Genomic DNA, 25,276 nt, shown 5'->3' on the forward strand with positions numbered 1-25,276 from the left:
AACGTTGCCCCTACGAAAAAAGTTCAACTTCAGCAGAAAACTTTCAGCCAAAGCAAGGCAAAAACATCCCAAAATTGTGCATTTTTTTCAATTTCCGGCTTAAGACAAACAAATGTACTCCGAAAGTGCGAGCGGAGCATCTCCGCCAACGGAAGTTGCTGATGCTGTTTAAAAAGCAAGGGAAGTGGAAGGGGCAGGACTAAAATTTATTTTTTATTTACACCGGATATTAATTTTATAGCAGGCAGGAGGCAGTAGGAGCTTGACAAAAGCGTCAAGTCAAGGACTTTAACTTTTGATCTCCAAAGCATACACACCCCTCACTATGGTAGGAGTGCGTTCTTCTTCAATAATTTTAGCCTGTCGCTTCCGGCTGTCCAGCTGTCACGGGGCAAGCCCGGCTCGTCGCTTGGCTAATAACATATACAACTTCCGATGGCGGAAGTGTGCAAGTGAGGCGGCCATTTTCAATATGTGGGTGCTGGTGTGAGACGAGTATAATGTCTGCGATAAAACGAAGCACGCTTTTCTGGAAGTAAAAACCTGTCCGAGACATAAGTTGAGCTTTGCTCCGTGGATTGTGGATTGTGTCACCACAGCAACAGGCAGTGAGGTGGAAGGCTTCAGTAAACAGCTCCTTCGACTTTTTTCCCAATACCGTAGGGCATTCAATTTTTTCACAGTAAAAGACGTCTCAAACCCTTTAAGATATCATCAGCTGCATTTTAATGTCACCTGGGCTTTCGTTGGCATAGCGCCAAGTTATTTTCTTTATCAGAGAAAACTAATAAAAATAATTTTCCAACCATTCCAATAATCAAAAAATATAGCATACACGGCATTCTTTGTATAGAAATTCTTTATTTTAAGAATACGTTTTTTATAAATAAGCTTTATTGAAAAAAATATTTTTGTAACAATGGAGGTCGAGAACTTTAGTAAAAATTTGAGAATTTTTTCGTCTGAGCGTATCTGCAAATACAAAACAAAAAGTGTTGAATATTTGTTAAAATTAATAATCTATGGTCTTAATTACTTAAAATTGAATTTTTAGAAGCAGTTTCCATTTTAAAACAACCAGCATCTGCCTTCTCTGACCATGAATGCTGAAAATAAGGAAAAATCGAAAACGTTAAACACTTTCGTTCAAATAAATGAGTCGTTAAACACATTTTATATCTTAAAACTTGTAAGTTAAAAGTATAATTTTAAAATTGGTTTACTTTTGACCCTCTATTACATAAATAAATAAAAATAAGACAAATTTGTAATATATAATTTTTTTTTTAACGGATAAGAATGAATTAATTTAAGGTATTAAATAATAAATATTTTCTTTCGCATATTTTGAGGAAGGAAAAAATCGAAAAGTTGGTATTTTTTAGTTAATCACGCGTGAAAGTTATACAGCGTTATCGGAATACCAAAAGTAAAGAATCATAAAGAACGCAAATGCGTTGATACGAATCTATTTTATGCGAAAGGTCGTTATTGCTTACGAATTGAAAATGGTCCAATAACAATTTCTTAAATTAAGTGTAAAGTACAAATAATTTGAATAAACTGTGATACGGGTAAAACAAAATTAATTTACATTTTTGAAAATCAATTTTCTTACCTTTTTTCCGCAAAATTGTAACAAATTTCACTATGAACGACTTTACATACACACCGTAGAAAAGTGGCGTTTCGAAGAAAAGAGTTTTGTTTTAGTTTGAGCTTACTAATATATGCAAAAAAAATTTACATAAATTTTGTTTCAAATAAGAGTGGAACAAATTATAGAAATATCTCAAATAAAAATGGTTTCTTATGCATTAGAGGGTTCAAAGCACAGTAGAGGGCAGCCTACAAATCTCTCCGTTTCATTTTCATTCTTGGTCAAAATTGTGCAAGGCAGTTAAAGAGACATTTCCGACCCTTTAAAGTAGTATATATTTTTGATCAGGATCACCTCCGGAGTCGATAATAGCAGCTTCGTCTGTTTGTTTCTTTGCACCAGTCGTTCTTTCGCAGTTTATAGCCGGGATCGGTCGACTATATCGTATATCTGTCGTATAATTGATTGAGAAATGGTATAACTTTAGTATTAGAAGATTGGGCCTTATCCAATTTACCAAACTTTTTCTACTTTTCCAAGATTTTTTTTGTAAAAAATTGATTTTATCGTAAAATTCTCATAAAGATCGTGTCACTATATCCGATCTTATAACGTTAAACTTAGCTGCAAGGGTATACCAACTTCGGCACCGCTCGAAGTTAGCTTTCCGTTCTTGATTCTATATCAAATATTAATTTATTTGCAATGGGCTGCTAATTTGAGGGACTCAGTTTTACCTAAAACTTAGCTTTTCTTCTGAGATCTGTTGTGAGTTAAGGTTTCACGTTATCTTTTCAATTTTCACCATGTTATAACGGTCGTCCGGATCAAAAGTGAACAATCGTAAGTGCTGGCGACCTAGCATCCATGTTTTTACAACATGGTTTATCCTAAGCCCAGGATTAAAATGAAAACTTTATAATTTATTCGGTAACATGATATTTTCAATGTCATAAATAATGTGGAAAATACCTTGACGCAACCGAGTCCCAGGCTGAGTATTTGTCGACATCAGCTGTTTATTCTTATTTGCCGCTGATGTCGCTTCATTAAATGGTAGAGTTATTAAATTACCGCAGCCATCGAACCAGCCAACAGTTGGCTGCAATTTGTACAATGTGAAATATGTAATTGTCGAAGCGTCGTCCCGGTCTAACCGTCTGTCCAGCCGTCCATCTGTCCGGCTGCTCGTCCCTTGGGCATCATGTTTAATCACACAAACCAACAACAGAGCAGCAGCGCGAAAAGAGGGCCGAGGAAGAAGCAACCCAAAAACCACATTCGGCAAAAGCCAGCAATGAAAATCGATGCCCGAAATGACAGTGACAATTTCATTTAATTGGTTTTAATTAAATTAATGAGTGAATTTTACAAATTGCAGCAAAATGATAAATAAGTAATTTAATATGTATTCTGAATGCCCACCCTTCTTTATTTTAATTTAATTTAATATTCGTCGAAACTGTCGCTAAAGCCTATATTTTGTTCTGAAATTTCATTACGTAAGCGCCATAAAATGTAGTTTATTTAAATGCATTATTCAGTGTAAAAAAAGTGATTTTAACTCGATGCTATTCTTCAGGGGATGTATTCGTTAAAACTCAACTCTCCGTGGTGAGCTAAAGCCAACCGGATTGCAGCTTGAACAGCTTCAGCCCGGAGACAACAAATTATTGACGGCTGAAAAATTGGATTCTAGTGCTGGCAGGAAAAATATGCTGATCTACTTTCCGCAAATAAGGGACTAGTTTAATCTACCTAAACAGCAAATCAGAGATGAAAGCAAAAAATATGAGCGGATGAAGTCCAAGAATTTGAAAGAAGCTACGGCAAAGTACATTTCCATTTGAACACATAAATTTTCACAACAAATTCAATTTCCTCTTTGATTTTTAGCAAACGAGCAGTGGGAAGGCTGTCGGAGCCAATGGTTGCGGCAAAGGCAGTGGCAGTGGCAGTGGCAATGCCAGTGGCAGCAGGGCAGGGAAAATAAAATAAATAACTTCCCCGAGAGCGCAACAGTTGCCAATAAAGCGAAACGAACGAGGGATGAGGCTCGTCTAACAAAACGGAAGCGGAAATGCAGCGTGTGTTTGTATACGTGCCAGTGGGTGAGGGTATGGGTATGGGTGTGTGCTAGAACAAATAGCAAATAAGTGCAAAGCAACCAATTGATAAAGTAAAAAACACTTCAAACTGCACCAGCCCCAAGCATCGCTCTTGTAACAAAAGCCCACCAACTGCGGCGATTCGGTTGCGAGTCGAGCCGAGTTGATTCGAGGTGTAGAGTGGGTGTAGAGCGGGCGTAGAGTGCTAAGTGTTCCACAACAACAACGGCAAAGGCAGTGGGACTACGTATCGCAGGCACCCGCAGTTGCCAGTTGGAGGAGAGAAAATCCAGAGCAAGGCAACCACTTCATAAATAATTCATTTCCCGCCTGCTAACTTAACTTGAACAGCCTTTTTTGAACGGGATATCCATTGCGCTAAAAATTGCTGAGGTGTGCTCGACGGCTAAGATAGGATAGGACAAAAGGCATGAGAATTGTACGATGACCGTGCATGGTATATTTTGAATTATTGTCCTCTATCGTCAATTTTATCCTATTAATCTATTTATTTATTTATGATGTTGATGAAAAATTAGTAACAGCTAACCTTCGTTTTCGTTGCAGGCTTTCTGTCGTCAAAAAACTACGATCTTGTATTGGCCAACCTATTGAAATTGAAATGGGTAGCTCCATGTCCAAAGAAGTAGACCTTGCCTGTTTTTTCATATGCACAGCATATGCAACAGTCAGGAGCATCCAGTGCCAGCGGGAATGAAAGAAGGGAGGAGAGTCGCCGCCGTAGACGCCAAACTAACGTGAAATAGACACGAACAAAGGCTTTTCATGCCTTTGCAAGCATAAAATTGCTTTTTTGCAACAAATATCCTGACAGGCGGAGGCAGGACGGCCAAGAGTCTCGGCATGTTTGTCTAGCATCCGACTCGCCCGTCCTCCAAGGCGAGTCCTCGCGGTCGGCTTCCCTGCGGCCCCCATTTGTTTGCAATTGCATGCGTATTTGATTCAATTTCTGCAATTTATTTGCAATTTGGCAGACGCCGGCGTCTTCTGCTTTTTATCTCTTTGATGATTGAAAGCACACGTACCAGGATCAGATGCCTGCACTCCCCTTCACCTATACCGCCAGTTGATTAAATGCTTCAAATGACAATGCCAGTTCCCACGAAACAAAAAGGCAATTCAGGTGCGACCCATGGTATCTGCGCCAATTCATAACCCGCACATATGAATATATGTACATTGTTTAAATTGTTGTATTGTCATCCATCCGAAATGCATAAATTTAACACCTAGTAAGCAATTCAGACCGCAACACTGACGGAACCTAAGCGCCACGCACACATGAACACATGGACGCTCACGGAACTCACCGCTGCCACAGCCACAGCCAACAATGTGCAACACCCACACTTCCGCTTCCCGAGCATCCGCCGTCGCCTCCCGCGCTGCTCCGGCCACCTACTTTAAGTTGCAGTTGCCTTTGCCGTCGGTGCGTCATGTGCATATATTAAGTGCACCTAAAGCAACACAAAGCCGCATTATAATTAAATGCAAGGGGGTTGGCACTTCCCATTAAATTCGAAGCGCTGCCTCCCAACCCAGAATGAGAGGACAACGCAAGATGGACTCGTCCGCCACCCGGACGAGCGCCATATACAAGCATACAAGTAAGATCCCAACCACTGAAATCGCAATCATTATAATACGCTCCGAGTTGCACATACAAATGAATGGAGCTTAAAAAAATATGGTTGTTTTCTGGCAGTGCAACCATTTTTCAGGCGCCACCGAAGAGGACAAGTTATTCGTTGACCGGAACTTCGACGACCTTAAGCCCCACAGCACCCTCTCCCCACCCACTCGCTCCGAGTGCGCCGGGGGCAAGTGCAGACCAGACGAGGCCAGAAGCCAGAAGCGTCGCCACCGAAGGGAGTAAACAAACCCAAAACCCAAAAGCAGCAGCATGGACTGCAAAAACAACAAAGGCTATGATAATGAAGGCATTCATTATTATTCCAATTGCTATCTCCACTCGCAGAGTCCCACACCCCTGCCCATGCTCCATGCTCCATCCTGCAGCATCCCTCCGGCCGGTTAAATCGCTGCCTGGCGCCAAAGAAGCGATTAAATGGAATTGTGTCACAAACAAAAATCGCTTAAAGACGACGCAAATAGAACCGAAATCTGGGAGTTACAAGATGGAAAGTGTTGGAATTTTAGTGCTACTCCATATTTTGTGAGACATAGAGCTAACGAGGAAAAGTTTCATGATACTGTTTAGGTTTCCCCGCGTTGCCTAAGTCTGTCAACCAAATTCAGCTGGCAATCAATTTTCGAGATATTAAGGTAACTAATGTTGCATGCGGCACCTCTGATAGTCTTGTGCGCCGCACGTGGAAAGCGGAATTGTAATTCTTGTTGTCTCATTCCAGATCCTGTGACACAACCGTCGCATAAATTGCTGCTACCCAATTACGAACAGCAACAATGAAGGTGGGCCAGCCATTCTCATATCGCCGCGCACCCGCACCCATTCCCTTGGTCAACACACCCAGGGCATTGTCTGAGCCGGGCGCGTTGTAGTTGCCAATTTTAGGCCAAAATGTTATCATGTCACTCGCAGTCGTCGTCATTGTGCCACTCCACTGGCATTAGCCACTCCTGGGCCACCCTCCTTCACCCTACAACCTGCAACTGCAAATGCAACTGGCAAGGCTCCAGGTCCAGTTGCGAGGCCCCCCGTTTTTGGAGTGCGAATTTGCGTAAATATAATTTATTTACGCAATGGCCAACGAGCCATGGCAGCCCTGGAAGGCTCACCCGGACGGAGGCAGTCATGATTATATAAGCTGGGATTGCAATTCAGTTGCAGTCTGTGGCCATTGTCTGTTTGGTGTAGGCGTGACGTTTAAGACTCTGTCACATTGGTCACACATCCTGCGACGTGTCTAGGCCCTAAGCCAGGGCGTTTAATTACAATGAGATTGGGACTTGGGTCCCGGACCTCCGGGTCTCGGGAGCGGGGAGGGACTTCCGTTTTGATCCTCCTGCGGGCTGCGTCAACTGCAGCATGTAGACTCATGAATTTCCTAAAGCATTTTATATTTTCACTGGCAACAAGCAATTGTTGTGTGGATCTCTCGATTGGATTTTGCTCCGCTAACTTCAATCAAAATCACAAAATTGAAGCGCACCTCATGTCTGGGGAATCCGCTCTGCTTACAAACAGCATGTCAACTGCGCTAATAGCAATTGCAATTGCAAAAGCATTTTCCTTTTCCACGTGTATTAACATAATCAAATTGGATTTGTGCACAGGATAATGATGAGCTTCATTATTGGTTGTATTCCTGTATCTGTATTCCTGTGGACGTTGTTATTGCCGCCGCTCTCATCCATGTGTCTGCTGGTGTATACATTTTGTCATTTCTGTCGTCCCTGTCATCGTCGTCGCTTATTATAAATTATAATGAATTTTCTCCTTCTTTCACCAGCCACTTGTTGTCAGTGGCAACTCCACTCCGGAGCAGCTTCCCCACCCAGTCCCCACCCCGGCGCAGTCCGCTGGAAAATGAAGCCACATGGGGACACAGTTAGTCAGCCATAATCGAAGAACTCGCCTGGCTTTGCCAGACTTCTTGCGAAAACCTGTACTGCTGCATGTGTCGCTATTGAGGAAATATTTTAGGTCGTTCGCTGCCTTCGCTGCCGTCGCATGCCTGATGCCTGGCAGCCAAATTTTCGGTGCCTGTGCTTATTATGCAAATTTCAGCAGCGCTTCAGCAGAAAAATACAAAACTGGCGATGATAGCCGAGGGACAATTTGCATCGTCTACAATTAAAATTTAAATCGCAAGTAATTTAATTGAGATAAACTCCTCCGGCCACTTCAATTTTGTAATGATTTCAGGGGGCTGGGCTGGCGGAGCGCAATTAACCAGCAATTTTCGCATAAACGTCTCTTTCATAATTGAGATCCCGCCCAACAAAGCCAAGCCGGGAGACTGCCCTTAAAAAGGCTAAGGATAAAGAAAAATATACAGAAGGAGACTTTTCAATTGGCAGCGTCCTAGTCGTCTGCTCCAGCTAAGAGCAGCATTATCTCCACCATCATTATCCTCATGATTGCCTTCATCAGCTGCCGCATTACCGTCGGTTCCACATTTTTTGTTCGCTTTTGTTGGCAGTCATTGCAATCATTGCAATTGTTACCGCCGGGTTGAAGACCCAGACCCAGTCAAATGTCAAGGTGGGTGGCAAACCACACAGGAATCCCAGAACATTCGAAGAAATTGTTGCCGTTTTGGCCTCCTCGGGAGTATCCAAAACTGTTTTTGACAGCCGGAACGGTCCTTAGGCCGTTTTCTAAAGCCCTTAAATGCACCAATTCTGGTAGGTAGCCAGTCGGAGAAGTAATAAAAGGGGCAATGCCTTCGAACACGCCACCACAGAACGAAGCATTCACAGTTATAAGTCCCGCGGGAAGGGAAAGGACCGTTGCCACGAAAAACAATGTCAGGGAGGTGGCCGAATTCGAATCCTTGGTGTAGCATTCCTAACGCCTTAAGGGCAATAAGCGTCGGGCGAATAAAAGGACCTCCACCCACTTTTTGGGACTTCTGAGGAAGACACTTGAGGTGGGATATTAAAAATACATGAGCATAGGATGCATGCCGGCCTTGAGCACCGTTTTGGGGTCAGGGGATGTGGTCGTTCGGGTTCGCCCAACATCTACTTGAGTTACAAGTGGCTCATATACCTTTCGATAAGTGCAGTCTGGAGTGCCATGTCTTGAGAACTCATCCTTATTTAATCTGCCTTCTTAAACAGCTACCTTCCTAAAATACCAATGAGATTTTTTCCCCGTTCACAATTTTGTTAATAGCAACACAATGCGTAAACTAAGAATACCATTTTTTAAGTTTTAATTGAGATATAATTAATAACGCCCAAAAACTGTCACTGAAGATGATAGACCAAACCTTTCCTCCTATATTTGATGCTACATTGACGATGAAATGCATTATCCCGAAACCAAGAATACCTTGAATACGATTCCTTTCCTATCCACCCACAGTAATGGGCCATCATCATTGATGATTTATGCCCTGAGTGCAGTGATAACTCAACCACAAGGCCCTGATAAAATGACAAAATGATGAAATGAAACAGCAAGGCTGCAACACTGAGGCAACATGGCGCCCGACTCAAATTAATGGACGTGGCTTGGCCACAGGATGTTTTTTGGAAAGCCAATTTGAGTATGGTTTTCAATTAAAACGTCACTCGAGCTGTAAAACAGGTTGACGTGGCTACATTCGAGGTCCATTTGAGACAGTAAAATGAGATATTGACGAAGAGGTCATCGATAAAATCTTATTTGTGCACTGTTACAAACTAGTCTTTTTAAAAATTAATTGTACAATTATATTACTTTATTTTAACAGCCAATGAGATCAATATCCACATTTTATATTCGCAGCCACTTAAGTTAAATATTAAAAATAAATCAATTTAATTTGGAAACCATGATTCTTAATATTAAACAAGAAAGGAAAGCTAACTTCGGGCGGAGCCGAAGTTTATATACCCTTGCAGTTCAGTCGCAGTCCGATAGGTGGCGCCACGCATCTATATTATTAGATATACAGCGGATCGTATATAGTCGGCCGATCCTTATGAAATTTGGCATATCGAATTATTTTGACCAAAGAAGCATACATTGAAAATCCCATCCTTCTAACTTGAAAAACAACGAAGTTATGCCATTTCCGATCAATCAGTTATATGGCAGCTATAGGATATAGTCAACCGATCTTTATGAAATTTGGCAGATCGTATAAGTTGGACCAAATAAGAATCCATAGAAAGTCCCAACCTTCTAACTTGAAAAACAACGAAGTTATGCCATTTCCGATCAATCAGTTATATGGCAGCTATAGGATATAGTCGACCGATCCCGGCCGTTCCGACTTATGTACTACCTGCAAAGGAAAGAAGGGTGTGTGCAAAGTTTCAACTCGATAGCTTTAAAACTGAGAGACTAGTTTGCGTAGAAACAGACAGACGGACAGACGGACAGACGGACAGACGGACCGACGGACAGACGGACAGACGGACAGACGGACAGACGGACATGCTTATATCGACTCAGGAGGTGATCCTGATCAAGAATATATATACTTTATAGGGTCGGAGATGTCTCCTTCACTGCGTTGCACACTTTTGACCAAAATTATAATACCCTCTGCAAGGGTATAAAAAAGGTCCTTTTAAATATTGGCACAAAACGGAATAATAATTGCTGCACTATTAACAGCATCTTATAAATTCAAATTAGGTCCTTTAAGATAAAATCTTAAATAAAAAAATATTAAAGATTTGAAATGAAGAATTTTTTAGAGTTGGTGAGCCACTGTGACGTACACGAATCTTAACTCTGGTATTTCGAGGCGAGTGTGTGCTACAAATGATCGATGGACACAATTTGAAAATTTATGCATTTTTATTTCAAAATTATTTAAAATTTTCTAAGGCACTTGTTTAACCTAGCGAGTTATTTTCTAGTAAGCCAATTAAAAAGGATTGTGTTCCAAATCTGTACATCGTACATACACTTACATATTCGGTGGACATGCATATCCACATATCTTCCTGATTGTCGACCAAAGGAAATCCGAATTCGAAGTCTTCGCTTGCAGGTTGGGTGGATGGCAGCTCTACAGGCTCCGCCAGGATCACATGCACACATATTATCCTCAATTAGCGCGCTCATTGTTGGCTCAATCCTCTCCGCCCGCTTCACAATACGATGCCATCCTGCTTTTAATTGAGAGGAGGCTTTGGTTTAAGCACCTAAAGTTGAGCTCTTGCCATGAAATACAAACTTTACATTTCGACTGCCACTATCCACAAGTTCATTAGGGCGGTCCCCATTTTCGACAACATTTTGGGGTCCTTTTAGTATTCAGTTTAGAAGTGCAGTTAAATCGAATGTTATGTATTAGATGGGATTCGGCTGCAATGTATCACTGACACGGAATGTTGCCACCACTTGTGTAGTGTATTTTCAAAAACTTTTGTTCGAAAAAAGATTTTAGCCAAATTGCTAGATTCCCAAAAGTTGAACTAAAAATGTAATCATTGTTTAGCTCAAAAATATTAGGTTCACCCTATGTTTTTATACATATATCATAATACTCCCGCTTATCTCCTACTCCCATTCTGCACACCCCATTCCCGGTCTCTCTGCGGTGGCTTGCGTGTTGTTGTTTTTATTTGTTATGCATTTTGCCCGGAAATTGGAGATAATAAGCATATTGTTGTGCGAAAACAATGGCAACGCTAATGATGTACATCTGTGTGGGTAGGCACATGCACACTCGCTTCGCCATGTTTGGGCATCTATGTATGTACGTTAATAACCCTGCACATGGGAAAATCATGGAGTTCAGCACAAAATCTGGAACCTCTGACTTCCATCTTCAAAAGAAACTTTAAAAACTGCATACATAAAACTTTAATAAATCATATTGCTAATAATCTTAAAAGTATTTAGTATTTTTTAAATTTTCATTCAACATTTGAACAGATACCTCTTCATCTCATAAGGTATGATGAAAAGCTTTACCTTACCACCTGACTTTTGAAGGCTAAAATGGACGGTTTATGAGAAACTATTGTTCAGTTTCCTTGGATTATAAGAACGAATTTATAAGATTTTATACTTATTTAGTTTGCATAGGGCTTCAAGCGTTTTGCATTTCCGTAGAGGCCTTTACATTGAGCAAACCTTTGTCCTTAAGGAAAAATACAACCGTACTAATTGAATTAAAACTAAATGCAACTTTTATCCATAGCAATTATGGAAGTGGAAGTGAATCGGTTTCTGATTTGGAATGCGAGAGTAGAAGCATCAAAACATTTATACGTACGTACATTTTCATTCCTATTTCATTACAATTTCATTTAAGTGAAGCTTAAAAGCTCAACAAATGGCAAATGGCTGCCACCCGCGCAATTATTTTTGTAGATTGTGCCCATTCCCAAGAAGTTTGCCACAATTTGTAAACAATGGGTAAAAGTACAAGGTAAAAGCACCTTAAAACAATAGGCAGAGAAGATTTTCAAGGATAAAAGAAAGTTGAATTTAAGAAATTCCACGGTAATGAAAAAACAAGTCAAGTGCAATAGAAAAGGCTGGATAGTGTCCACAGACATAATCTGTTAGGAGTTAAAACATGTATACTCCTGTAAAGGTTATTATGGTTTTAATCGATACGGTGCGATGCAGTAACGGTGACATCTCCGACCCCATAAAGTATATATAATATATGTATTCTTGATCATTCTGCCCTGATTGTTCCTACGCAAACTAGTCTCTCAGTTTTGAAGCTATCAACTTAAACCTTTGCACACATAATAAGGATTTCCGTTGCACGCAGTATATAAGTCGGAATGGAATTGGACCACTATATAACATACTATAGCTACTATACTATATAACTGAGCAATCAGCAATGACCCAACCTTGGGTATATAGAAAATTGGAACTTTGTACAATTTCTATTTTTAGTTAATTAATCCATTCTACATAACTAAAAAATTTATCATGAAGCTGCCTTATCGGAACGATCGGCAACGACACACAATTGGTGTTTTTGAAGACTATTTTCAAAATTCACGATATACTAAATTGATTTGATATGGAAATCCTTGAACAGATCGGCCACCTATATATAATATAAATCTTATAATATAAATATAAATGGCACTTATAAAGTGCCACTGAACAGCTAAGATATATTAACTTCGGCTCCGCCCGAAGTTAGCATTCCTTTCTTGTTAAACATAGTTTAAAATTTTTCTGCAGTTTCAAGTTTAAATAAAATTTTATAAAGAAGACCAATATTACTTATAATACAAATTAATTAAAAATATAGTCACTATTTTATATATAAGTTAAAATTCACGTTGACATATCCATTTTATTCCACTGTCAAACAAGAATTTTCAAAAAGTTTCACTCAAATCGGTTAAGGTTCCCCCTAACAAAAATATAATTTTCAATTAATTTAGCGATTTAATAATAATTTTTCCTTCGATTTTCTCCAAAATCTCTTTTTTTATTATTATTTCCTTGGTGAGAACAATAGACTTTTCGTATACGGCCATGAACAAATACGCAGTGTTGCACTGTTCTCTTGAAAATGCCAGTATGAATTGGACAGAAACTCAATGCACAAGATAAACAACTGCGGCAGAGGATGGGTCCATGGAAATTAAGCCAATGCCAGTGACTGGACTGCGGTTCCTGCTCGAATGAGCTCTGGAAACGTTAATTGCAACGCTTTGTGAAGTCATGTACTTCCTTCCATCAGTGGATTCATATGCACAAGCATAACATGCATACACATTTATCGGAATGCGGCTCTTACAGTCCGCTGTCATCCCGTTCTTTAGCTTTTGTATAGTAACCGAAAAGTGGCGAAATTAAGAGTTCATAAAGGCTCAACGTTTTCGTCCATTATCGAACAGTTGGGAAGGGATAATACACGTTTAAAATAAACATCAAATAAAAAAGCCACTTGACGAGGTAAAATACCGGTGACAGATCCGCATGCCACGCCGAATGCATCGACTATCAATTTTTTTTTGTCTACATACATACATAGGTCGATAATGATACAAGGACATTATTAAAAGAAAGTCTTACATATAATAAGAAAGGAAAGCTAACTTCGGGCGGAGCCGAAGTCGATATACCCTTGCAGTTGAGTCGCAGTCCGCTAGGTGGCGCCACGCATCTTATATTATTAGATATATAGCGGATCGTGTATAGTCGTCCCATCCTTATGCCATTTTCAAAGTTCCAACTCGATAGCTCTAAAACTGAGAGACTAGTTGGCGTAGAAACCGACAGACAGACGGACAGACGGACATGGTTATATCGACTCAGGAGGTGATCCTGATCAAGATCATATATAATCAACTTTGATTCGACAATTTGATTTTTTTTTTCAATTTTTTCCCAAATTTTGAATTTTTTCCAGAGATTGGAAATATACTATGTCAACTTTACGTGTGGACTGTAAGTTCTTATCTCCAAACTAGAGGTGGGCATGGGCTGAATTTTTCGACACGGCCCAACACGACACGACACGACAGCTTAGTTTTTTAGCACGCACGCACACGCACGGCCAAAAATTTTGCCAACACGGCCCAACACGAAAAATAATATTTACATAACAAAAAATTTTTTTTTCTCGAAATTTCTAGAAAATACAAAATTGTTAATGCTTTGTGTTTTGTCGTGTTTTGGAAGGTCGGCACGAAAACGCACGTACGCGTGTTAAATTTTAATTTTCAACACGAACACGCGTGGCCACGCGTGCGTACGCGTGCCACGACGAAAACACGAGCCCATGCCCACCTCTACTCCAAACACAAAATACAAAAATCGTTGGAGCCAATAATACAAAAAACAAGAAAGGAAAGCTAACTTCGGGCGGAGCCGAAGTTGATATACCCTTGCAGTTCAGTCGCAGTCCGCTAGGTGGCGCCACGCATCTTATATTATTAGATATGTAGCGGATCGTATATAGTTGGCCGATCCTTATGAAATTTGGCATATCGAATTATTTTGCCAAAAGAGTAATCTTTACCAAATCCCATCTTTCTAACTTAAAAAACACCAAAGTTATGCCAATTTCGATCGTTCTATGACAGCTATAGGATATAGTCGGCCGATCCTTATGAAATTTTGTACACAAGATATTTTGGTCAAATATAACATGTGTGGAAAGTCCCAACCCTCTAACTTAACCAAAGTTATGGCATTTCCGATCAATCAGTTATATGGCAGCTATAGGATATAGTCGACCGATCCCGGCCGTTCCGACTTATATACTACCTGCAAAGGCAAGAAGGGTGTGTGCAAAGTTTCAACTCGATAGCTCCAAAACTGAGAGACTAGTTTGCGTAGAAACCGACAGACAGACAGACGGACAGACGGACATGCTCATATCAACTCAGGAGGTGATCCTGATCAAGAATATATGTATATACTTTATAGGGTCGGAGATGTCTCCTTCACTGCGTTGCACACTTTTGACCAAAATTATAATACCCTCTGCAAGGGTATAAAAATTGTTGTTGAAAAACAAAATAAACCAAAACCCACAAAGCCCCAAACAGTTGGACAAACTAGACGATTGTAATACCCGGTACTCGTAGAGCTCAAAGGTACATACATATATGGTTTTCAAATGAATGTATATTTAAGGGAGAAGGAAACTCGCTTACTTCAATCTACCAAATTTAGTAAGGATAGGCCGACTATATCCTATAGCTCCCATATAACTGAACGGTCGGAAATGGCACAACCTTGCTATTTTTATACCCTTGCAGAGGGTATTATAATTTTGGTCAAAAGTGTGCAAAGCAGTGAAGGAGACATCTCCGACCCTATAAAGTATATATATTCTTGATCAGGATCACCTCCTGAGTCGATATGAGCATGTCCGTCTGTCCGTCTGTCCGTCGGTCCGTCTGTCCGTCTGTCCGTTTCTACGCAAACTAGTCTCTCAGTTTTAAAGCTATCGAGTTGAAACTTTGCACACACCCTTCTTTCCTTTGCAGGCAGTATATAAGTCGGAACGGCCGGGATCGGTCGACTATATCCTATAGCTGCCATATAACTGATTGATCGGAAATGCCATAACTTTGGTGTTTTTTAAGTTAGAGGGTTTGGACTTTCCACACATGTTATATTAGACCAAAATATCTTGTGTGCAAAATTTCATAAGGATCGGCCGACTATATCCTATAGCTGTCATAGAACGATCGAAATTGGCATAACTTTGGTGTTTTTTAAGTTAGAAAGATGGGATTTGGTACAGATTACTCTTTTGGCAAAATAATTCGATATGCCAAATTTCATAAGGATCGGCCAACTATATACGATCCGCTACATATCTAATAATATAAGATTCGTGGCGCCACCTAGCGGACTGCGACTGAACTGCAAGGGTATATAAACTTCGGCTCCGCTCGAAGTTAGCTTTCCTTTCTTGTTAAATATGATTGGGACTGTTTCCAACATTTTTATTAGAAAATTGATTTGATGGTAGAATTCTCCGATATATATAAAATAAAATATTTTGCAAGGGTATATCGCCTTCGGCTCCATCCAAAGTTAGCTTTACTTTAATTTCATGCAACTACTATAAAACTTTTTGAGAAACGAACTAAAAATTACTGATTACATTTTTTTCAACCCGCTCAGTAACAAGTAAGAAAGCCAGTACATTTTGGTTGGGCGTCAATTTATAAATTGTAGACTTCAGTCTTCTACAAACAAAGATAGAAATAAAGAGGCTGGGGAGATACAATTACATATCTTACATACTGGTGCTTATGTACATAAGTTTATCAAGGACATCAGTTTTAGACATAGCTAAAGATTATGACCAAATATAGATTTGATTCTGACACATCTTGAAAATTCTCAACAAAAAACCGTTTACATTGTTATTATCCATACTGATAATATGTACTCTTTATGTGCAGTATTCTATCCAGTCATCTTGGAAAAAATTGTAGAATCAATTAGGGAAGGAATCACTTCAGCCCGAATTATATGCCCACCTCTGCAGCAGTATTTCAGCTTTTAAACCACAAAAAGTCAGAGTGCTACAGAGCAGGGAAAACTTTGCCAATGCAAAACTGGACAAATATTTGCCATTCGACTTTGGCAAGAGAAACAGAAGTACGTGAAAGTCCAAAACTGAGCTCTATCTCCTCGCAGATCACAACCGCATTTACTTCAAGGTGCGCCAAGGCTGGTTCATGCAACCAGGAGGATGAAGGAGAAATCCGGGCACCAAACAAAAGGTAAAATTTCACTTGGCTTTTGTTATTAAAAAATACCTAAAATTACCAAAGATAAATATTAATAACAAGCCGCAGCTAACAGTTGCTACTTCATCCTGGAAATGGTCCTTGGTCTGGAGTTGTTGTTTTTACCAGCTATTTTTTAATTTGAATTGTGCGGCTAGAGGTACAACACGGGGAGTGGGCGTGCCGGGAAAGCAAACTCAAACAATTTGCGGTTTTCATTAAGTCATCTTTCGCCCTTCCCCCTCGGCCTCTCTCCTGGCCCTCCTCCCACAGACAACCCGGGAGTTTATTATACGAAATAAATTATCCGAGTCGAATGCCAGGGGCCCCGACCAAAGCAAGGCGAGCGACATGCAGGGACAGCTGTCATTAGGTGCAGGAGCAAGCATTTGAATAAACTTACTATATTCACGCTCTGGCCCGGAAGCGCCTTCATTTTAATGCTGCGATTCGCCCACGGATAATTGGAAGGCATTCCGCAGGAAGCAGTCTCTAAGGCGTCTGTTGTTTATGGAATTAAATAATTTTGGCAAGCCAAGTCCCAGGGAGGGTATTCTCAGTTCGTTGTCAGCGCATTCCTTCGCCATTTGGGCTGATGCATTAGGACGGGGTGACCCTACCTAGGGAGAATACCTGTCCAAAGGCGTAGTTGCGGGACTGTCTTTCAGGCCAGCTGAAAATCTGAACTCCAGTGCATTTAATAGTTTCCATTTTGTAGAAATTGTGCTACCTGCGGCTTTGACGTTGCCACATCCGTTTCCGCTTGAATTATCGCGCACAGCAGGCGATGGCAAAGTCGAGGGTTTGGGGCAACGGGAAATTGCATTAACTGTGGCAAAAGTCGCTGGCAGCCATTGGGCTGCTGTCTGCATTTAATATGCAACTTTTCACTCCACATACACACCACCAAGACACCTACACCTACACCCACCCTGACACCCCCGGCTGTCTTGAGTCATTTTAAAATATTCGTGGCATCAAATGCAGTCGTCAACTTGATTAAATGTCATACATAAAGCAGCAGCCAGCTGCAGTTGAAAATGGAGATGGCGATGGAATCTGCGGATGGGGCAGCTGCCTGGAGGAAAGAAGTCGCAAGGCGTTTGAGGCAAAAGGCAAGCAACGGTTAGAAGACTGTATAGTCATCTAAAAGCCACCGCCACATGATTTGAAATAAAGTATAACATGGGGTGTCCCCAACATGACACACATATTTCTGAGCCGTAAATGTTTTGTATTACCAGGGACTTCATAAAACACATTCTATTCAGTCAAAATTTAATTATACCGCAGCGGAAGGTCTGATGCATTAGGCACGTTTTTTTGTCATTTGATTTTCGGTCTTTAAATGGCATTAAATTTATTTATATTTTGTTCTGTTAAACCGGAATTGAAGCATATAAACAATAATATTATATTTATTATGGCAAAAACAAATATTTGAAACTGAATATTTTTATTCATTAATATTATAATCAAAATGATTAAAGCAGCGATGCAAATAATTTAGCGAATTATAGAAAAAAAACGAAAATAAAAAGATACGTGGGGGATGCAAACTTTTTTATGATTTCAATAAACTTTTTAACTTTATTAAAATTTTTGCTCAGCATGAGAAAAGTTGTCTAAAAGCCAGCCGACCATAGAATTACTGAGAGAAAATACTTTCGCCGACAAAGTCCATAAATTGACAATTTAAGTTCGAACGCAGACGAGGGTACACACAATCTGTGAGAAAGCAAGAGTAACTGGAGAAAAAGTTGCAGGGAAAGTGCGCATCAATGGAGCATTAATGCATAATGCCAAAGGCAAGTCGAACTAATAAATGTTCAACAATAAAAGGGCCAGAATTCAGCGGCAGGACAATCGCCTCCGCTCAAGCGCCATGGCCATCTTTACATGCTGAATTACACGCCAAATTGCGCACAACCAGCCAGCTTATTGGCTTATTGATTTCTAGTAAAATTCTGGCTGGCTCCGTCGCAAATCTAAATCGAAATGAGAACCCAAACGAAATCCAAGGCACTTGTGCCGTAAACAAATCATAACATACATATATGTATATATACATATTTCTAAGATTTTCACGCATAGTTGCATCAGCAAAGGATTGCGAGCCGTTTTTCGTTACTCCATTTGGTAGTTTCTGAGGGGTGGAGTTCACCTGAGCGGGGCCGGTCCTTTTTTCGAGTGAAAGTCGAACAAAATGCATAGTTAAAGTTTCTTTTCCCATGTCTTTGTTGCAAGTATTTTGGGCTGTACTCATAAATTTATCATTTAATCAGCCGAGGAGTGGGGAAAAGTCATCGAGCATCGAGAATCGTTTTACGGCTCACTAGCCAGCAGATTTATTGAGAGCGCTACTCTCGTTCCTCCTGTATCCTGAATTTGGCGCAAGGATTTTTTTGCCTCCACCAAAATGTGCTGATGTAAATTGAAAGCACTAGTAAGTGCAATGAACTAAGGAGTAGTGCCAGTGCCAGGGATATTACCTGCTCAACGAGAAAATAATTTTCTTTCGAATCCTTACTTGATTAGGGGAAGCCGTGTTTCCGTCTTAATTAGCAGGTAACTTGAATGCACACGGAGTTGCAATCCACTCGTCCATAAATTTAAGGCAAGTACCAGTACAATATTAAAATAAAAATGTATTAAAACTAATTTTTCCTCTATATTCACAATCACAGCATCCGATTGTTTTGGTTTTTACAAAAAGTCGAACCGAAATCGAGGCCCTGAGTTTGAGCAATCAACACAAAACGACCTCGTCAACAACTCTGGCTGAAAAGCAAAAACATCAAAAGTGGGTGGATAAATGGGTCTAGCAGCGGCGGCGTGGAGGCGGTGGCGGCGGGGGCGTGGCCAGCCTCACCATCAGCCGCATCGCCCATGGCAACTTTGTTGCCGCCAGCACAGTTGGCAGCATAAAAAGTTCTTTTCGGATAACTTTGCAGGAGTGGTGAACTGTGAATGAGGTGGAGGGGGCTTTTTTCCGATTGCTAAGCAACGCAACAGTTTGCCATGGCTATAATACGTTATAATTTGTTATTGAGTTCTGCTCAGAGCAACTACAAAAATGCAGCGATAGGGATGGAAAAGAGGAGCTGCCCGTGAAGAGCTGGGCCAGAAAAAGTAATCAGCCATTAGAAGACAAGTGTTTGCGGCCCTTTCTGAAGAACACTTACACTCCTAGATTTAGTTTTAAAAAGTATATACGAATTTTTATATCCAGCAACTGAGTTTTCCAACTGAATGGAAAATGCGATTTGCATTTTTATACCCTTGCAGAGGGTATTATAATTTTCGTCAAAAGTGTGCAATGCAATGAAGGAGACATCTCCGACCCTATAAAGTATATATATTCTTGATCAGGATCACCTCCTGAGTCGATATGAGCATGTCCGTCTGTTCGTTTCTACGCAAACTAGTCTCTCATTTTTAAAGCTATCGAGTTGAAACTTTGCACACACCCTTCTTTCCTTTGCAGGCAGTATATAAGTCGGAACGGGATCGGTCGACTATATCCTATAGCGTCCATATAACTGATTGATCGGAAATGCCATAACTTCGTTGTTTTTCAAGTAAGAAGGATGGGAGTTTCAATGGATTCCTCTTTGTGCAAACTAATTCGATATGAAAAATTTTTTAAGGATCGGCCAACTTTATACGATCCGCTATATATCTAATAATATATCTTTCTTTTTCTTACTTAAAAAACACCAAAGTTATGCCATTTCCGATCAATCAGTTATGGCAGCTATAGAATATAGTCGACCGATCCTGGACATTCCGACTTATATACTGCCTGCAAACAAAAGAAGGATGTGGGCAAAGTTTCAACTCGATAGCTCTAAAACCGAGAGACTAGTTTGCGTAGAAACCGACAGACAGACGGACAGACAAACATGCTTATATCGACTCAGGAGGTGATCCTGATCAAGAATATATATACTTTATAGGGTCGGAGATGTCTCCTTCACTGCGTTGCACACTTTTGACAAAAATTATAATACCCTATACAAGGGTATAACAAAGTAGTTATGCCAATTCCGATCGCTCAGTTATATGACAGCCATAGGATATAGGGCTGAATCGTAAGGGCGTTGTGTTCCTTCAGGACGACGCCCCATACATCTTTGGTGACGCGTCGCAAGCTACGGGAGCTTGGTTGGGAATGTTAATGCATTCACCTTATAGTCCAGACATTGCCCCAAGCAATGCCCCAAGCAAAATTTTTTCGATGGGAAAAAATTTAGTTCAAGAGAAGATTGTGAAAATCGAATCGCCAATTTTTTTGACAGTAGGGACTTAGACTTCTTTAGGAGAGGCATATACAAGTTACCATCAAAATGGCATAAAATCATCGAAGACAACGGTACATATAGCACTTAAATCGGAAAATGCTAACTATGTTAAAATCGTCGTCAAAAATCAATAAAGAAACCGGTATGTCATTACCAAACAACCTAATATAATATTATAATAGAAAAAACATTTTGTGATTTTATTATAGTAAGTGAAATTAAACTCTAAGCAACGTCTATGGCTGACAACATGCTTGTAAGTTAACCTGTTTTACTGTATATGTCACAATATGTCATTTTAAAGGACTACATTTACATTTTGGCTGGCGTAATATCGCCCTTTTTTTATATGCATTTTTTATGTAAAACCGAAAAACCAAAATTTTAAATGTGTCCTCTGTGAGCCTTGTGCCTGGTTCGCCTCTCTAAAGCAATTCAATTGCGGAAAAACTTCAGAAATTTGCACAAGTATTCGAAAAAAAATTTTTTAATTTAATAAAAGCTTATTTGATTCACCTATGCATATATTCAACATAGTTACAAAAGAATTCATAATTTGTCTTTAAGACTCAACTTAATTAACAATACAGAGTCCATATCGTGTGATTATTTGGCTCTGCTTGTCTGCACTTGACGCACTGAGTGTTTTTGATTGTTGGTCCAAGCGATAATTTAGTCTTAAATATAGGGATCTATTTTTAATTTCGACTTTATTTTGTTCAGACCACAGAACAAGCGCAAATTTGAATAGCGATTTTTTAATTTTAGCCGTATGAGACGCCAAAATTTATGGCGTGTATCTATCGAAGAAGAGTGGTTGCAATCTATTGTGCCTCGATAGTAATTAATGATCGATAGTGCTTCTCCATCTTCACTCTGTTCCGATTCCGGTTGAAATATATTATAAGAGTAATTTACAATCAAGTACTACTGAACAAATCAGCCGTAATAAAACGGTAATTTTTCCGTATAGTTGGTTCTTAGACTGGATATGTTATTAAGTCGATACCCTGTAGATACCCAAATTTGGCTAAAAGCTCTAGGTGAAGGGTGCATAAGCTTCTGAACTAAATAAGGGGTGTGCGCCTAGGATAAGGGTAGTCCTTGTAGAAAGCTCTCAAAAATGTATTGGGTAAAAGCTTCAGTCCTGCACACAAAATCTAAATTTTATTGTAAAGCTTAAATTATAAATGAGCTTTCACTGCACTAGTTTTTAAAATAGGAATAAGCTTTCCATTGTTCTAAAAACTCACTGTTATAGGTTATTTATTTAGTAAATATTTAAATACCTTCCGTGAAAAAATGTAATATATTTCAAATTTTTAATATATACATATAGCGTTTTAAATTATTTGTATTTAAAAAATTGTTTAAATTAATATAAAAAATTAATTTGTTTAATTTGGATGGTAGGTATTGTCTTTCTTTGAGTTTAATTAGTATTGACTTTGTATTTGGGTGCGTAAATTTATTTCTTTATTGCCGTATTTTTATTTCAATATTATGTATTTCACGAAAACCATGCGAGAAAATACATATTTAAGTATGTGTACAGCCGCACGAATGTACCATTTTTAAATTTTCAGCACGTTAGATAGTGAATTTGGTTTCATTAAACTATACAGGGTATACCACAGACAGCTCTTGTTGCAATTTGGAATTTGTTCAGCTCGCCATGAGCAGACGACGTCATCATCCACAAGAACCAATGTGCGTGGGTGTTTCCCTTCCAACTAAAGCGGATTTTTCCTAGCCTCCTAGACCCAATAGTGCAGGGGTGTCTGGGTACCTATGAAAACTGGCCTAGACGGCGGCAATTTGGCTAAAACGGTGAGTACACGCCTACCTGTGCCCGCAAAAACGCACTACCCAAATTGCTATTTATGTGAGTGTCCGACAGGATCCTTTCACTGCTACTCCCCCACCAGCCAAGCGGCCTTCAATTTAGACCACGTCGAAATGAGCAATTTGTATACGATTGCGGCAACCGCAAAAAGAGGCCAGAACATCACAGCCACCTAGTTTATAATTTGGGAATGGTAGTACATAATCAAATTTGGACTGCGTTGATGGCCTTGCAACTTGCCATAAATAAGTTGATAATTTAGTTGAACAAAAAATAGCACGAATAATTTAACTTACAAATAAGCAATTTCGAAAAATTATTAACACTGCATAATTTATTTATTTTTATTCTTTTAAAAAGGAATGAAAACTAAGTATACCTATGAAGTTTAAAATATTTGAAGCTATTGCTTAGGGAAATATGAATTCCAATCAATCAATATTAATTAAAAAACGGCACTAAAGGGTAAATAAAATATAGCTCATGTCGTAACAAAAACCTAAAAACTCCTGAAAAGCGCTCACACAATGGCAAACAAGTTAAAATGTTCGGATACAGCTCAGCAATTCCAAACCAATGTGTTGGATGCACAAATCCCTCAACTGAAATAGATTTACGTCACTGGCAGACATTGGAGCTTTCAGAGGGGAAGATTTTCAAGGGACGATATCCATACATATATGCAATTTGGGTTGGCTGACCATTTTCGGATGTTCCATTTCTCTTTCCCAGTTGACCTTTAAGGCTATATCTTTTCATATCTTTTAACATTTTCGAAATATGAATGTAAATATTTATGTGTTGCAATAAAGAATTTTGCAAACACAAATAATTTATAAATATAATAATAAATTTTTATTTTATAAAAAATTCGCCTATCCGGAACAGTTATTAATTTTCCAACAGGACAATGAGCCCAAACATTCCGCCAAAATAGTAAACGATTGGCTGAAAAATCAAAATTGTACACTTATGGATTGGCGTGCTCACAGTCCAGAACTTCATTCAATAGAAAACTTAGGGGCAATGGTGAAGCGACGGCTAGGGCGTTTCAAAAGAAATTTTTAAAAAATTAATAGAGAGAAATGGGGTCTTTGGATCAAATTTGGTTAAAAGTATGGAACGCATTAAACGCTTATAAATAATATATTCTTGTTCAGTATCTTGATGGATATAAACCTGCCCGTCTGCCTATTTCTACGCCAACTATGCTCTTAGTTTTAAATCTATCAGCTGAAAAATTTTCACACATCTATGGCTATGGGAGCAATAAACCTAAATTTTATGATTATGAAAATAAAAGCTTCGGCCTTCAAAATTCATATTACGAATTTGGTTAAAATTTCCATATTTGGCAAACTGTACCCGATATTTGCGATAAATATCCGACCGCTAAATTATAATTTTGTAAAATTATCCTACAACATACAAATTATTATTTTAATTAGGCATGTTTCAATATTTTTTGACGGTCCCGCCAAATGATGGGCACATACTAAAGTCAGGTGATTGTGCACATTGCAACTAGTTTGAAAACTGTGTAAAAAAAATTTAATGTTTAGAAATAGGAAGCAAAATCCTTTAAACTAATTTAGAAAGTTTTATTACATGTATCTTAGGTCAAAAGTGTGCAACGCAGTGAAGGAGACATCTCCGACCCTATAAAGTATTTTTGATCAGAATCACCTCCTGAGTCGATATAAGCCCACAAATTATTAATTAAATTATTTTAATTTAATTAAATTATTTTTAGCCAAAATATCTTATGTACAAAGTTTCATATGGATCGGCCGACTATATCCTATAGCTGTCATAGAACATAGAACGAACGGAAATGGCTTAACTTTGATGTTTTTTAGGTTACAAAGATGGGACTTGGTACAGATTCTATTTTGGGCAATATAATCCGATATAATTCAAAATAATCCGGCTTGCCAAATTTCATAAGGATCGGCCGCCTATATCATATAGCTGCCATATAACTAAACGATTAGCATAACTTTGGAATTAGCATAACTTTGGTGTTTTTTAAGCTAGAATGATGGGACTCTACGGATTCCATTTTGGGCAATATAATCCGATATGCCAAATTTCATAAGGATCGGCCGACTATATCCTATAGACGTCATATATCTGCACGATCGGAAATGGAACAACCTTAACTGCAAGGGTATATCAACTTCGGCTCTTCGGCAAGGGTATATCAACTTCGGCTCTGCCCGAAGTTAGCTTTCTTTTCTTGTTTTTTCTCTTATAATTCAAACCAATTAAAATCCTACAATATAATATCCAAAGTGTAACTTCACAAAACAACAAACAACTCCTGGAACTTTTTTTAATTAATAACAACATAGATATTGCCATTTTATCAGAAATTTTGGTGATTATTAATTACATGTGTAACCTAACTAATTATAACTTTGTTTGCAAACCTCGCTGTGACGGTTATGGTGGCGTAGGCATTTATAGGAAAAGTATTAAATACAAAATCCTAACCTTCGGTACCAACAACGATAGCTATTAGCCCATAGACCATAGCTATTACTACTAAAAACTT

General features: G+C 39.2%; 1 protein-coding gene across 1 annotated transcript in view; it reads right to left on the reverse strand.

The window, feature by feature from the left end:
* Positions 1-849: 849 nt before the first annotated feature.
* The window catches only part of LOC116655877, a 111,361-nt gene continuing 86,934 nt past the window's right edge, over positions 850-25,276 (reverse strand). The window contains exons 4-5 of the mRNA XM_044715120.1: positions 1,037-1,106; positions 850-972 (exon numbers count right to left, since the gene is read on the reverse strand). Coding sequence (XP_044571055.1) covers positions 881-972; positions 1,037-1,106 — 162 coding nt within the window. The 3' untranslated portion in view covers positions 850-880. The remainder of the gene's footprint in view (positions 973-1,036; positions 1,107-25,276) is intronic.

The sequence above is a fragment of the Drosophila ananassae genome, chromosome 2R, assembly GCF_017639315.1.
Source record: "Drosophila ananassae strain 14024-0371.13 chromosome 2R, ASM1763931v2, whole genome shotgun sequence".
Taxonomy (NCBI): domain Eukaryota; kingdom Metazoa; phylum Arthropoda; class Insecta; order Diptera; family Drosophilidae; genus Drosophila; species Drosophila ananassae.